At 38.6% G+C, this 15386-nt stretch overlaps 3 protein-coding genes across 18 annotated transcripts in view; 2 read left to right on the forward strand and 1 right to left on the reverse strand.

The window, feature by feature from the left end:
- Window positions 1-12471, forward strand: part of mak (male germ cell-associated kinase) — a 79917-nt gene extending 67446 nt beyond the window's left edge. For 6 of the 10 annotated variants that reach the window (XM_089125756.1, XM_089125753.1, XM_039666559.2 and 3 more), the window contains 5 exons: window positions 4969-5097; window positions 6485-6553; window positions 7256-7375; window positions 11248-11343; window positions 12084-12471. In XM_089125756.1, the coding sequence (XP_088981882.1) occupies window positions 4969-5097; window positions 6485-6553; window positions 7256-7375; window positions 11248-11343; window positions 12084-12244 (575 nt within the window). In that variant the 3' untranslated portion in view covers window positions 12245-12471. The remainder of the gene's footprint in view (window positions 1-4968; window positions 5098-6484; window positions 6554-7255; window positions 7376-11247; window positions 11344-12083) is intronic. The other 4 variants (XM_089125757.1, XM_039666563.2, XM_089125758.1 and 1 more) reach the window with 3 other exon arrangements.
- The window catches only part of ofcc1 (orofacial cleft 1 candidate 1), a 460325-nt gene that overhangs the window by 58306 nt on the left and 386633 nt on the right, over window positions 1-15386 (forward strand). The window lies entirely within an intron of this gene.
- Window positions 12733-14943, reverse strand: tmem14ca (transmembrane protein 14Ca). 6 transcript variants are annotated; one of them, XM_039666576.2, is made up of 5 exons: window positions 14876-14943; window positions 14520-14604; window positions 13711-13812; window positions 13522-13609; window positions 12763-12953 (listed from the first exon to the last, which is right to left on the reverse strand). In XM_039666576.2, the coding sequence occupies exons 1-5, from the start codon at window positions 14939-14941 to the stop codon at window positions 12896-12898; spliced, it is 399 nt and encodes a 132-aa protein (XP_039522510.1). In that variant the 5' UTR covers window positions 14942-14943; the 3' UTR covers window positions 12763-12895. The 6 variants fall into 6 exon arrangements, with proteins under 6 accessions (XP_088981888.1, XP_039522510.1, XP_039522508.2 ...); XM_039666574.2 differs by having other exon boundaries at window positions 14846-14938; XM_039666578.2 differs by having other exon boundaries at window positions 14842-14938.

Consider the following 15386-nt stretch of genomic DNA (forward strand, 5'->3'; position numbering starts at 1 on the left):
GAAGCCTTTATTTGTATTTAGCCGTCAGCCTTGATTAAACACAAATCTACTTTCGTTTCCATATTTCTCCTTGAAACAACGTAAGAGCTACAGGACAGATAAATAACATAAAATGAGCTCTTACAAACATAAACATTACCCGACTATTATTAACAATGCTAAAAATGTACATTAGCTTGCCACGAGAGAAAATAATACATTTAAACACTTTTTCACAGATAAATGAATTAACCTTCATATTACTGCACATAACCATAAAACAAGATAAACACACAATACCTTGTTCCCGTTCCAGCTAGGTGCTTAAATGATCCCTTTTGAGCTTTATAAAACCTCAGACCAAATTGTGTCTTTCCTTCTTCCCTCCGTGGATGCGTCTGACTAACTAGTCTCACCCTTATAGACGCGAAATTAACGTTCCACTAGGAAGCGCCAAAATAAAAGTCTCTTAACATTAACAGAGAAAATAATAAAATAAAGCTCTGAAATTATTATTTTCAATTTCCTTAGAGTTAGTTACACATACTTCTAGGGCACTTCATGTCCAAAGACTTGTAAGCTAGTGCTACTGCATCTACTACCCATATGCCATATCCATATCCTATTTGCTTGAGGGAGTGGCTTACCAAACTACAGTCCTTACATTCAGACTCTCTGTTGGTCCACATACTTTCACTAAGTATGTAAAACTAAGCGCTTCTTCCCCATCTGAGGCAGACAGGAATCCCACACTAAGCGCCTCTTTCCCCTCTGAGGAAGACTTGGGTTTTAGGATCAACTTTGGCAAGAGCTCGCTGCCCCATTCCTGGAGGCAGTCTTCGACTCAGACCAAATGAAGGCTTGGTTTTCTCAGGAGCGTATCTTAAAGATCAGGAGCATGGCAGCCTCATTCAAAGTTCTTCCATCCCCTCAAGAGATTTCATAAGCTCCTAGGCCTCATGGATGCGGCTTCCTTGGTTATTCCGTTAGGATTGCTCTTCCACCCAAGATCACTCGGCTGTGTCAGGGCCCTGGTCCTTTGAAAATCAGCCCGCTTTTACCAAACCGGGTGCTGCTGCGTTCAGTTGCCAGGAGGAAAATAGTCATGACAGACTCCTCCTAGACAGGCTGGGGCGCCCTGAGTGGTGGCAGGATAGCCTTTGGCTTATGGACAACCCCTATATCAAACTGGCACATAAACCGCTTGAATCAGACGCACTGGCACACTGATCTGTGATAGGTCTGTTCGTGCATTAGGTCCAACCCCCTATGGGCGGGTTTAAAAGGGTGGGAAAGAGTGCTTGTAGTCTTTACAGAAATTACACTTCCTTCTACAATGATGTAAAATGACGATTTTTGCGTCATTGTAGGAGGAAGTGAAAAAGGTAAATAGCAGATTTCTCTCGTCTCAGGGGAAAATTAGTTTGTGTTGCATGACCATTCAGTCCCTCCAGAAAAACGTGATTATGCGATCACTGAATTTAATGCATATTCAGCCAAAGTCTGCATATTCATGCGGGGGCCGCATTTTTTCAAATTCGCCGCATAAATTGTCGATTTCCATGCACAATATGCGGGGTTTGCATGATTTCATAATCCTCACATTTTCGTTGCAAAAAAGTCACATATATCTTAGCAGAAAGTTGAAAAATGTTGCGTTTGCTTCACACAAGAGCAGCCATTTCCCCCTGTTTCCATGGGAACGTTATGAAGTGACACAATTATGTGACGGGATAGGTTACAGCTGAAGTTATTGCAGATGCCAGACAGACTCACAGAGGCGATTGACATCTCACAAATCGAACTCGTATAATCTTTCTGTCACACGTTCTACCGTCACATTGTTACTTAATGAACAAAATAAGATAAAATAAGTAGCATCAAACAGAAATTACCCGCACACATAGGGTGTTCGAGGTGCACATATAATATAACACTGCAGACAGTTCAACAGGGAGCGCACAGCTCTTAAAGGGGCCACACCTTATTTACACTCGTTACAGTCTGAAATAAAACAAGATGAGAAATTAAATATTCCCAGCACTTTCTATGATGTAGTATGCTTGTTTATCAAAGGAAGTAATAAGAAATGACTCTTTATATTAATATAGTAGCCTAGTGAGAACAGGGCGTTGGGGAATCACTTTTTTTCTCTTTTTCATCAAACCGCAGTTTTTGCAAGTTCCTGCAATTTTTCCAAGTAACCGCAATTTCATCGCATAAAATTGCATAAATATCCCACATATTCCATTGCATTTTCAAAGAAAACAGGCTGCATAATCAAGGATTTTTGCCCGCAACAATCACAAAAAAACTTCGCGATTTTCTAGAAGGACTGACCATTCAATAGTATAACTGGGTTTCTAACAATGGAAAGCTTACTGCAAATGGGTGGAGTGCCCCTTTAAGTTCCTTGTTCGGTCCCAGCTGGACCTTTCCACTAGCCTGGGTTTCCCCATTCTGCCTTGCAACAGCACGATTTTATTCGCGCTGCTAGGCAGTCTGGATACCATGAACCAAATTTTCCCCTGAAATAGGGAACCAATCACAGAACTGGGAGGGAGCACAGGCACATTTGATAGACGTACAGGCGCATTTGATAGACATTCGTAGCACCCAATAATACGGCTCTGGGCATTCGTAAACCACGCCTCAAATACGAGAAAATTAACATGTGGTTTCCAGACCACGTTTCATTCTCAATGATACGTGGTCTGGCGTTAGCCAGGCTACCTTTTCCACAGTCCTTAGGGCACTATGGGGCCTTTCCTTTTAGCCGCTCGAGTCAACTGACCTTCTGTCCCTCTCGCTTAAGACTGCCCTCTTGCTGGCTCTAGCGTCAGTTAAGTGAGTTAGATACTTGCAGGCTCTGTCTGTGGATCCTCCCTGCCTCAAATTTGGCCCTAACAACAGCAAAGTGGTCCTTAGGCCAAGGAAAGGTCAAAGGTGCCTGTCTCATCTTCTGTCCAAACATACTGCACCGCCTTAAAGGAACACACCGACTTTTTGGGACTTTAGCCTATTCACCTTACCCCCCAGAGTTAGATAAGTCCATACATACCTTTTTCATCTCCGTGCGTGCTATAAGTCTGTTTGACGCACCCACCGCTAGCCTAGCTTAGCACAAAGACTGGATGTGACTGGTTGCAGCTTTCATACTAATCCAAATGAGTGGCAAAATAACGCAAACGTTTTCCTATTTACATGTTGTGATTTGTATAGTCACATAATGTACAAATAACAAAGTCAAATGAGACACAGACATCTTTTAACCGTATAAAACCTGGGAACTATTCTCTGAAGGCGAAGCACTGCTACTTTGACAGAGTAATAACCGCATCACCGGAGACACGCCGTGGTGAGGAGCGGAGAGTTCGCTCAGTGTTTGGGTAACAGAGTCAGCAATTTATAAATAGTAAAAGCGTAGTTTAGAGTCATGGGTTTTCGCTCTATTGTAAATAGCTGCGACTGTAAACAGGGGAGGTAACATGTTTCACAGAATTCCAACTAAAAACGCTGACTGGATGAAGAAATGGCTAACTTACTCTGGATATTTATCCAAACACACCTAAGATTATCAAGGGACATTATGTTTGCTCGGTACATTTCAATGAGGACGACTATTTTGAAAAAATAATGTGCTGAAGGATACGGCCATCCCATCGATAGCACAGACAGGACAAGTGGATCACTGCGGCTGAGGTAAGTGTTCCGTTATGTTTTTAGATGACCTACTGTAACAGTGCCATTAGCCAGATCTAATGTAACGTTAGTGACACTATTATATGATTAGGGTATGAATATGTTTTTATTTTGATGCGGTGCGGACGCGCTTGGGAAAAAAACGAGCGCGTTCACCGCGTTGAACTTGCACCCTGCGCGCGGCGCGCCTAGTAGCCTTAATTTGAAATAACCATGGAAATAACGAACTTGAGCGTGCAAAAGGGTACGATAGGCTGTGAGTTCATTGTGGAAAAACAATTTGTGCTATTACTTTCCCCTTATTCTATCCTATAGTAATGCAATACTGTATATTATATAGGCTACTGTTGAATACATTTGGTTCAGCTAATAAATTGCTTTTAAATTATATTGATTCCTGTAATAATAATTATTTATTCATGTGATATTTATAAATCTGGGTGCGTTTTTGGTTGGAAATCAATGAAACATGGTACTGTATTACCTGGTCTCCCCTGTTTATTGTCACAGCTCATACAATAAAGCAAACACCCATGATAAACTATGCTTTTCTATCTAACGTTAGTAATTGCTGACTCTTTATTCCAACGCTGAGCGAAGCGAACTCTCTGCTCCTCGTCACGGTGCGTCTCAGGTGATTGTTATCACTCTGCCCAAGTAGCAGTGCTTCGCCTTCAGAAAATATAGTATTTATACGGTCAAAAGATGTCTGTGTCTCATATGGCCTTGATATTTGCACACTCTGTGACTATACAAACCACAACATGTAAATAGGAAAACGTTTGCGTTATTTTGTCACTCATTTGGATTAGTATGAAAGCTGCAACCATTCACATCCAGTCTTTGTGCTAAGCTAGGCTAGCGGTGGGTGCGTCAAACAGACTTATAGCACGCACGGAGATGAAAAAGGTATGTATGGACTTATCTAACTCTGGGGGGTAAGGTGAATAGGCTAAAGTCCCAAAAAGTCGGAGTGTTCCTTTAAAAAAATTATCGACTTTTTTAAAACCACATTATGCGAGCGTAAAAACATTTTTTGTTTCCATTGGGCGTATTTTCAATTTTCAATTTTAATTTGCGCAATTTGTAGGTAAATGAAAAACCAGCTACTGCTAATGATTTAAGAGTTTTTTAAAAAGAGTGGGTGGTTTTTACATTTTAAGGGTGGGTGTGTACATACACTGCCGACACACATTTATGTTCAAACACCATGTAAAAATTAATTTAGCATAATAGATCCCATTTTAATAAGTCAGAGTTTTTACTCGTTGATTCTGTCAATCCTAGGGTTAATAAACAAGAACACACCATCTCCGAGCAGCAAGGAGTCTCAACAAGACTTGTGGGACACCTCAGCTCTGATTAACAAACCTCTCGCACCAATTGGAGGAGCTCCAATGTCCAGAATCAGCCCAGGTGAGCACACAGCCACACACCTATATATATCATACGTGAATTAAAGCTGAGACTTCAACAATACGCAATTCACAATTCATTTGCATTCATCCAAGACGTAGTGCTTGAGGTCTTTTAACCCTAGAATGCATGAACCAAACAACCTACACAGATGCATAAAGTGGGTCAAAGATTTATATTTATTGGTCTTCTTAAAATTAATCTATTACTTTTTAATGAAATATTTGCAATAATTGATGATAGACAAAATTTTTAATTGATCCAATGCTGTCTTATTATTTGTTCAATAAAAGGTGGCATTTATTATTTTTTAAATGCAATAGTACTTTTTTCACACATTTTTTATTTATTTTTTTCAAACTAATTTAGAACTACTGTAAATTAGGCGGTAGTCTAAACTTTCCCTCCCCACATTTCTTGTAGAATGTGCATGAATAAATACGGGACATTTGACAACCTTTTTGCAACCTTGGGGTAGTGATACAAATATGATATTGAGTAAAACACTGAATAAGCAAATATTATTTTAACACATTTTTAAAACCACGAGTCAATTTGACCTCCTTTATGCATTCTAGGATAAGTAAATGATGCATTTTAGCAACCAATTTGTATAAAACTCCCTTTTGTCTTAGTAGTTTGAGCCTAGTAGTATTGCTTATTTGCATAATGTTAAGGACCCCACATTACTGACCAAGTGTTCATTAAGTCTATATTCATATCCATATTCTTAACTTTCCCACCTGATCTCACTACTTCAGTGTTGTGCATCATTCAGAACTAAATTTACAATGCCTTTTAAATTCAAATCATATTATAAATTAGGTTATAATTCAAAATATAAATAATAAAAAAAAATTGAAAATCTGTTTTATTCATTTCCCATCAAAAACACAGCATATAATTAGAAAAAAGATACCTATACAAATAAAGAAATACCCATAAAAATGACTTGGCAGACATTTGGTGACATCATATAGCAACATCTGTTTCATGGCTTTATAATTGTTTTTACAGAATATAACTTTTATTGTTTCTCAAATTTTTTAACAATTCTTTATTCTACGTATCAGGGTATAATGGGCATAATTGGTTAACATTAGGAATATAATTATTCATGTTTTATAACAAAACTTTTCAATGAATAATTGAATTATTTTTGTTGTGTGACTGTTTTGAATTTCTTTGAATTGCAATTCATTTTTAAAAAATCATTCAACCTTCCATTTTCAAATTCAGCTGCAAGATCACTTTCAAATAAATCTTTTGAATTGACATGAAACTAAATCTAAAATTCTGAATTTTGCACAACCCGGCTTCATGTAATTCTAATTCTTGTCTACTTTAACTGTAATGCTGTCCATCGTTTCTCCCTGCATGGATTCAGAGGAAAGCAGCAGTAAAGCCACAGATAAAGCTAAAGAAAGGACACTAGAGCAAAATGAACAGGTTAAAGGTACATAGCAACAGTGCTGTTCAGATTTTACCCACATCATGGATTTTGGCCTGTGGTGTAAATGCCTGGAAGACATTTCAACAAAAATTGGCAGTCATTGAGGAAATTGATTATTAAAGTCCCCCTGTAGTCAATAATTGAATCCCTTAAAACTCATTGTTAATCACTAAAATTACATATTTAAATGTTTGTTTTTTTCCTTTTTTTGCTTGAAAAAAAATTGCTTGAATGTAATTCTACACCCTTACCTCATTTACAATACGCGGTTCTATGGATAATAAAATTAGACCCTCCTCTACTCACTCACACCAGCTCAGAGATCCACTCATTGATAATCGCACGTTAACTTGATTGGTTACAAGGTTGTTTGTGATGTCAGAAACACCAGTGATTTCAAACTGCAAAAAAAGCGGTTGAGACTGTCTTCGGTTCAGTGCAGGTCAAAATACTCAACAATGGTGTTGACTTATAAATGTGCACGTTTTGTCTTAAAGCATATTAAAAACACCACACGGATATATAACACCATAAAGCTTGATTTTCACCACAGGGGGACTTTAATACTGACATTTGGTAGAATGAGTAAATTTAACACCTTAAGTAGATATATTTTGCAAAATTATTGAGAATCAAGGCCTTGTTAGATTGTTTGTTTAGCTGGTTGTGCTCTCTTTCTTGACAAGTTGTGGCCTCTGCTCACAGGAAACTTTGTAACCACTACATACAATCTCTCTGGAGGATACATGCCTTCTTTCCAGAAAAAGGAAGTGGGGTCCGTAGGACAAAGGATTCAGCTCGCCCCTCTCGGACACCAGCATGCGCGTAAGAGTTCAATATCTAATAGTCTACTTCCTCCTACTTCTAGTTTTGACTTTCTGCATTTGTTAAAGGGAAAGTTCACCCAAAAATTAAAATTAGGCCATGATTTACTCACCCTCAAGTCATCCTAGGTGTATATGACAGTCTTTTTTTAGATGAATGCAATCAGAGTTATATATATATATATATATATATATATATACTGTGTATATATATATATATATAAATGCCCTGGCTCTTCCCAGCTTTATAATGGTAGTGAATGGCCGTTTCTGTTTTGAAATCCATAAAAGTGCGTCTACCATCTCATCCACTCTCCCTGCCTGGCCTGGAAAATGGCCTTGATACACTCATCCTCTCCTCCTTCTTTCACACCTCGTTGACTACCAGCTTCCTCCTTTGAGCTGGACCTGCCTTGTGCCATTTAGGAGGAGCTAAACTGAGCCCAAAACCCCCTCTTCCATGCTCTACCTGTCCCACGATATTCCCAATTTGCCAACAGCCTTTGCCCTACTACAGATTTATTTGCTGACTACTTTCTACCAGTTTTTAACACAGGGGCTGCCTCACTTACACATTTGTCGCGTGACTCTACTAAGGTCATTTCCAGTCTGACCTTGGCACACTTAAACTCCTCGGTTAAAGCAGAGACTGGCAGCTGCAATATTCCTTTACCATAAAGTCCCACTCTGCCGAGGCAGCGTGGAACTCCCAACCATTTTCCTGATGTATGAACTTATTAACACTTCCAGCTTATCCACTGTTGTCAAGGAAACCTTGTACACAGTCAGTGGCCACAGCAACCTCGGCAGTAAACTGAAAGCACCAGAGTTTTAGATTGCCTGGTAGAGCACAGCTGTTTATGCTCTTCAGCCCTTTCACTGCTTTTTGTTTAACTTCTCCCTCTTGAACCACATCTGAGTCATCTTCTGCCCCCGCTCTCGCAGACTCTAGGGGTATTTTTCTCTTTAATTTCTCAGAAGCCTCGGGCAGTTATCTCCAGCATCCTGTAAACATGGAGCTGGATACTGCCGACAAGGGTAGCTAATCCTTACCAGCCCCATTGGGGTCTCTTTCCTCCTGTCAGCTGTCTCTCCAGGCTGTCACAAGGTCTTTCCCTTGTTGCCCTCAGCACTATTCACCGCAATCACTGGACGTATCCAGATCTTCATGATTTCCATTACACGAGAGTAGATGTTAAAACTTCATGCTGATTTGTACTCGGCTTTCGCCAAGATAAGCAAAACTTAAGACGTAGCTTTACAGTAAACTATGCTTTTCCATCCATTTACGCTTCTTTCCATATGGTGGTGTGACTCCCCTTCTGTACGGCGTTAACAGCTGCAGTGTACTTGGTGCGTCAGCACACATGACGGCTGCAACTACAGTGTGGTCTCCCCAGTTGGACCAGCACGACAACCATCTGGATTGAGCCGAGTAGGGGACATCTTTAGGGTCTTCAAGTGGGCACCTTAAAAACTATAAAGCAAAATAACAAGCGCAACTTATGGGATTATTGCGACATACTGCTGATATTTACGCTACGCCATGACACACTATTCTACTTCTGACGTCATAAGTTGCGTCATAAGGGGCAAGTAGACTGCGTATGGCCGGAAGTAGGGCTGCACGATTAATCGACTTTTAATCACGATCACGATTTTGGCTTCCCACGATCAAATTCACGTGATCGAGCGATATTTAAAATGCGTCATCCAAAAGCCAATCTAGCGCTCCGTAAACCACTGTCTGATAACGTGCCTCCACGAGCTCCAGTGCGCAAGAGAGAAGTGTGTCTGCGCGCGAGCTATAGTGATCAAGAGAGACGAGTGTCCAAGCGCGCTGAAAAGTGCGCGAAGGGTAGCATCCTCGAAATTCCGGCTTCCAAGGATCCTTCCGTGACATTGAGAAACACTTCGAGACGATAGTGTCTGTGTGCGAGCGACACGGAGTGACAGCACGCGAGAGATACCGTTGTAGACTGAGTGACAGTTTGCATTAGTAAATCGGTATATACATACTACATAGTAATATATAATTACTATATAAGAGGCATGAAAGTTCGATTAATGGACTCCAATAATCAGTAGTCTAATACAAACATCTTGTTTTGAACTATTGTTTAATAAATAGAAATAATTCGACCACATAAACTTTTATTTGGAGGATTAAATAGATTAAATGTATGCAGTAAGACTTCACAACTAATCACTAACACTGTACCACAACATTTTCCCTTTTTTAAGTGTCAAATAACAATGACTCATAGGGGTGTGCAAAAAAATCGATTCACATTTGAATCGCGATTCAATCTTTACCGATTCAGAATCGATTCATAGAATTCCAAAAATCGATTCATAGGCTATATTTTTTAATGGCGTGCAGGGGCGGAGTGGCAATCGGGTAAGTCGGGACTTTTACCGGTGGTCCGGTAGTGTTTCTATGGTTTCGAGGCTGCGAGGGCCGGTCTGATAAATAGTCATTGCAAGTTCTTGCCGCCCGCTGGTCAAACTGTGCAGCCACTCTGCTCAACCCGTAAATAAATGCATCGATCCGCAGATCTTATGTTTGAGTTCTGTAGATGTTTTGCCAAGCGTGTCAGAGGTTACGGGTTCTAAACCGCACTCGTATAGTTTTTTCTCTCTCTCATCAAAACCGAATATGTTCATCACGTTTGTGTGCATTTTATTTTGTGATTTCACCGGAGTCTCCACAACGGCGATAGATTGAAGTGCGCGTCCGAGAGAAGACTGCGCGAGCCACAGAGAACACTGTATCCCATAGACATAATATATTATGTCTATGGTATATCCATGACACTGATTGCAGCGGACACGAGCGCTCAGCTTGATTTCAAAAACAACAGGTCTCTTATTTAATAGCGACCTAAATGAATGCTCTGCTAGTTAACTGGAGATACCCGCAAATTACGCGCCTATGAACGACTTCACTGGATCTAAACAAATCAATCTAACCATAGATGTTACCAGTAGTGGTGGCTTTTTTAAATCTATTTAAAATATTTTCGCAAGGGTTCTATGAAATTAGTATATATTTTTAGGAAGTTCAATGTGCCCAGTCGAGTTCACATTTCAACAGTCAACCTGGTAGCTGAAGTAGGCCTACTCCTTAAACCACATTTAGCATAATTGTTTGTTTGATCTGACTATAGCACTTTAAAGCTAAATGTAAAAGCTTTTTATTTAAGTTTTATTTTAAACTTGAATTAAATTTATTTAAAAGCTGGCCAAAGCTTGGCACTTCGCACTTTTTAGTTGCAAAAGTTTTTATTTTTGTATGAAGACATATAAAGTAATATCAAACTTTTCTTTTAAATTATGTCTACTGCAATCAATCACATAGGAAAAAGTAAACTACATTTATGTAGACCTGCGAATCGTTTTTTGAATCGAGAATCGTTTTTGAATCGAAAATCGATTTTGAATCGAATCTCGAGACAAAAAATCGGTATCGAATCGAATCGTGACATTTTCTGAATCGTGCACCCCTAATGACTCATCCATTCATCGAACTTCCATGCATAGTTCTGCCTTGACATGTTCTCATTTGGTTACATTCTGTTATGGAATATTTGTTTTTTACTGATTGTATATTTTGCGCGGGTCCTCCCACCAGTTTCACAAAATCCTGTGGGAAACACTGTACTCACTTTATCTTTATACTTGCTATTATTCTTCCAAATTTTTAACTCAGAGCTTTCAAGCTTTTTATTCTTTTTGTTCTTGCTCTTTAAAAAACTGACATGTTTGCTTTATGTTGTTCTACACTATTTTAAGGTCTGTCGTATCTTTCTTCATTAATTTAACTTTCATTCATTCTCTCTGTCTATCACTCTCAACACATTTATATCTTAGTTGATCTCTCTGCCACTGCTGACTCTAAAACTGGCAAAGCTAAACCTTCAAAGTCCAAACCTTCCTCTACAGTTTCAGTCAATGATATCTCTGAAGGTAAAAGCACAGAACAATAGTTGTCTTAGTCAACACCTCTTCTCAGGGTCCAAAATTAACATTGCCACACCTGCCTTGTACTGTGACATTTTTAACAGACTCCTTGCTATTGGTGACAAAACACTGAAAACATTGTCACTTGCAGCATCATATACAAGTTGTCAGTCTGCGTCTCTCTTTGACAGACCGCAACTGTCAAAACTATGTTTAGGTGCACTTAATAATAATAAGTGCTTAATAAGTGATTAATAATAAGTAGACATTGATTTGGATAACTTTCACTAGACTGTTAAGTTTTTGCATTTTTAATGTAACCCATGCTATGTTGCAGTTCCTAATAAAGTTACTGGTCAATTGGCTTAATTTACAAAATACAAGTTTTTAAATGGTAAATGGACTGCATTTAAATGGCTCTTTCAACAGACCAATGGCCACCAACGCGCTTTACATATTGCCTCACATTCACTTACTCATTCATACACCGACAGCGGTGTCAGCCATGCAAGGCGCCATCCAGCTCGTCCGGAGCAGCTGGGGTTAGGTGTCTTGCTCATGGACACCTCAACACTTAGTAGACTGGGGATTGAACCACCAACCTTCCAGTTTGTAGACAGCCTACATGAACCACTGCCACCCCTTTTACTTTCGTTTGGCACTTGGCAAGTGTTAATTTTGGACTCTGCCTTTTCATTGCTATTCTCTCAAAGTGGCCTTAAACTTTGGTTTTGTCGATTTCTCAGATTATGATGGATGGAAAAGGAGAGCAGACCGAACCCAACTCAAGGCAACAAGTTACTCTGCTCTAGGCAAAAACTCCGCCAATCTCATCGCTCGCGCTCCACCGGCTCAGCCAGTGCATGGACGGGTTGATTGGGCGGCAAAATATGGAAACCATCGCTAGTACATCTCATGCGGGCTACATGATATCGGTTTATACAGTAGAGGAGCAGCTAGTTCCACACCACACCATGTAAGCCCATGGCTGCTTAATTGTTCAATAAAGGCAAGAATCTTTGAACAATGGCTGTTTAAAAAACTTAATTTGATCATCTTCAGTATCTTTCAGTTTTGTTCAGTTTATGCATTCAATGCCTGTAATCCTTTTACAATAAATTGGATAGATCTATATTATTTTTGTAACTTTTACATTTTTTTTTAGAGATGCTGTTAAATATTCTATTTTTTTCTTCTTTTTTGCATTACTATGATTCATGCTGGAAAGCAGTGGTTTTTTTTTAAATTCTCTTGTATCATTTATGGCTTGTTTAATTGTTTTCTGTATTAAGAACTATTACATGAACATATAATGTAGACAGCATTTATTGGGTTGGACCGAAGTCAAATCAATATATGATGTTTTCTAAGTATTTTATAAGCATAAAATGGGCATGTTTTTAACACGAGTCTTTAATTCAGAAATTCACCTTACAACAATGTTTTTTATTGTACATTTTATACAAAATACTTATAAGGACTAAGAGCTGTAATTACATGTTGTTCAGCAAGAATGATTACACTTGAATGAAAGTAGATGGTGATTTCTGAATGGGTATCATGATTGCTGAGGTTTCTGTAACATTCCGGCTCCAAGTTTTGCCAGCATCAGGACACTGCAAGGAACAATTAAAGGAATAGTTTAGCCAAAACTGAAAATTTTGTCATCCAGCTATGTAAAAGACAAATTGTCTGTTTTTACTCAGAGCTATTGGATAAATTCAGAAGAAAATAAATCCAGCAGATGAGGCATGTGCACTACTTTTAAAAATAGCTTTTTTTCTCTGACAAGTTTGTAAAAGCAACTTAAATGTCTTAATTGAACTAAGGTCTAATCCTGGCTTACTCCCTTTTACACATTTGGCTAGAATCTGCATGTGTATGCATGAGAATATGATTTATTTGTCTTTTTATTTTATTATTATGTTAACTTATTTCACTAACAGCCAAGAACAAAATTTATTCAGGTTTCAGACCAGGATTTTCCAAACTATGATTCGTTCATGAGGGCCCTGCCGAATTAATGAAGCACTAATAATTCATTGAATCTTGAAAATGTAAAAATATAAAATAAATAGTTTTATAATGAAAACACTATAAAAAAAAATTTCAAAGGGGTTTGGCTGACAAAAACTTTGGTAATCCCTGTATTTAGACAAATGAAGTGTGATGTGTGTTAGATACCTTGCTCCAGCGATGAGACCAGCTGGAATGATTTTGCGTGAGTTATAGAATCTCTTCCCCATGACAGCAGTAAGTGTTCCGGATGCAGCTGAGAGAGAAAAACATTGATCAACAATCACACATACTGCTCCTAGATTACTTTCTGACTTCAAAAACCATAATAATTGCTGCCCTGAAAAAAATACAAACCTAAAGACACCCAAATATTTTTTGGATCTTGTGATGTCTGGTAAGCACCGAATCCAGCCAAACCCCCAAAGAGTAGTCCTGCAGCTAGGGACGGCACACTGCCTGCAGGACAACGGAATTAAAACATAAAATGTACTAAAACACTGATTAATGGTATAAATTGTATAAAGCGGCATGAGGTATTCAGTGTACAAAACAAAGTTGTTTTTTTAACATTTAGATGTAATCCCAAGTCACCTTTATTTATATAATACTTTTAAACAATAGATGGGTTCAAAGCAGCCTGACAGTAATAAACAGGATAATAACTTGTTAATGACGAAAACTTAATCAAATATGAGACTAATCAAAATTCTGCTGTAAAGCACCTCCACAAAAAGACAATAGTATCATTATTCAGCTCAAGGCAGTTCAATGTCTGTTTGACTTAGGTTCAATAACTGTTGATGTTGCAAAATCCAATATATATATATATATATATATATATATATATATATATATATATATATATAAACAATCAATGGGGTACAACAGGTCCCAAAGTGTATGACATTTTTATTGAATATAGAAGAACCAAGTTGGTTTAGATTAAAAACATATATAAACGTGGAGCATAAGTGGCATACAATCTGATCAAGCTTGTGTTTGGCTGATCAGTCTTGGCCAGTTTCATAGTCTGACCAGCTAACAAAAAACAAAAAAACAACAAAGCTAACCAAAACCAGCCTGACAAGCCAATGACCAGCAAACCAGCTTGGGCTCTAATGTAACCTCTATGAACATGGTAACCTATTGAGCTTTCTCATTACCTGCTTTGACATATCCTATGACTCCTCCAGATGCTACTAGTGCTGCGTATCCATAACCAGCCCAGTCTACTGCCATCATCAACACCTGAACACAAAGAAACATTTTAAACAAAGACAGTTTACAGCCAGTGTGTGCCTTGATTCAGAAACACTTAAACCCACACGCACAAACTCAGATCTTAGATAAGCGCATGACCGGTTCATAAAGCTTATCAGCTCTGAATGCAGAGGCCGACACAGTGTTTAATTAATAGTGTATGGTGGTACTCGAAGTAATCTGTTCTAAATTACAGCGCAGCAATACAATTATTAATGTTAATACTCGCTGCCTGAATCTGTTCTGCTGATGTCCTTGCCTGGTGGTAGAGTGTCGACTCGAATTGCGTTATGACTGACAAACTCAAGCGCCATCTGACGCACATCCGTTACAACGTTTCTGAAGTGGACTTATGGGAAATGAAGTTTACTCCAAACTTTCTAAATTTCAGCAAAAATCTTTGGTTGCTTAGAAAAACAAAGAAATACTGTGAAATATTTTTTTTACTGTGAATCCCTTTTCTTGTTTGATAGCCTACAAGTTGCTTTGGCTTTGGGTTTATTTAAAATTTATAATTTATGATGTTGTATAGCTAATGTCCCTCTTTCAGCAAGGACTTTTCAGTTCTGTCATCAAAATCAATACTAATTTAAGCCCACGAATTTAAAGTATATGCACATTTGCTTTTAATGAGAGAGAGAGAGAGAGAGAGAGAGAGAGAGAGAGAGAGAGAGAGAGAGAGAGAGAGAGAGAGAGAGAGAGAGAGAGAGAGAGAGAGAGAGAGAGAGAGAGAGAGAGAGAGAGAGAGATTGGCAAACTTTCATTGGGTG

This window comes from Pimephales promelas, chromosome 22 (genome assembly GCF_988280905.1).
Source record: "Pimephales promelas chromosome 22, fPimPro1.hap1.1, whole genome shotgun sequence".
In the NCBI taxonomy this organism is placed as follows: domain Eukaryota; kingdom Metazoa; phylum Chordata; class Actinopteri; order Cypriniformes; family Leuciscidae; genus Pimephales; species Pimephales promelas.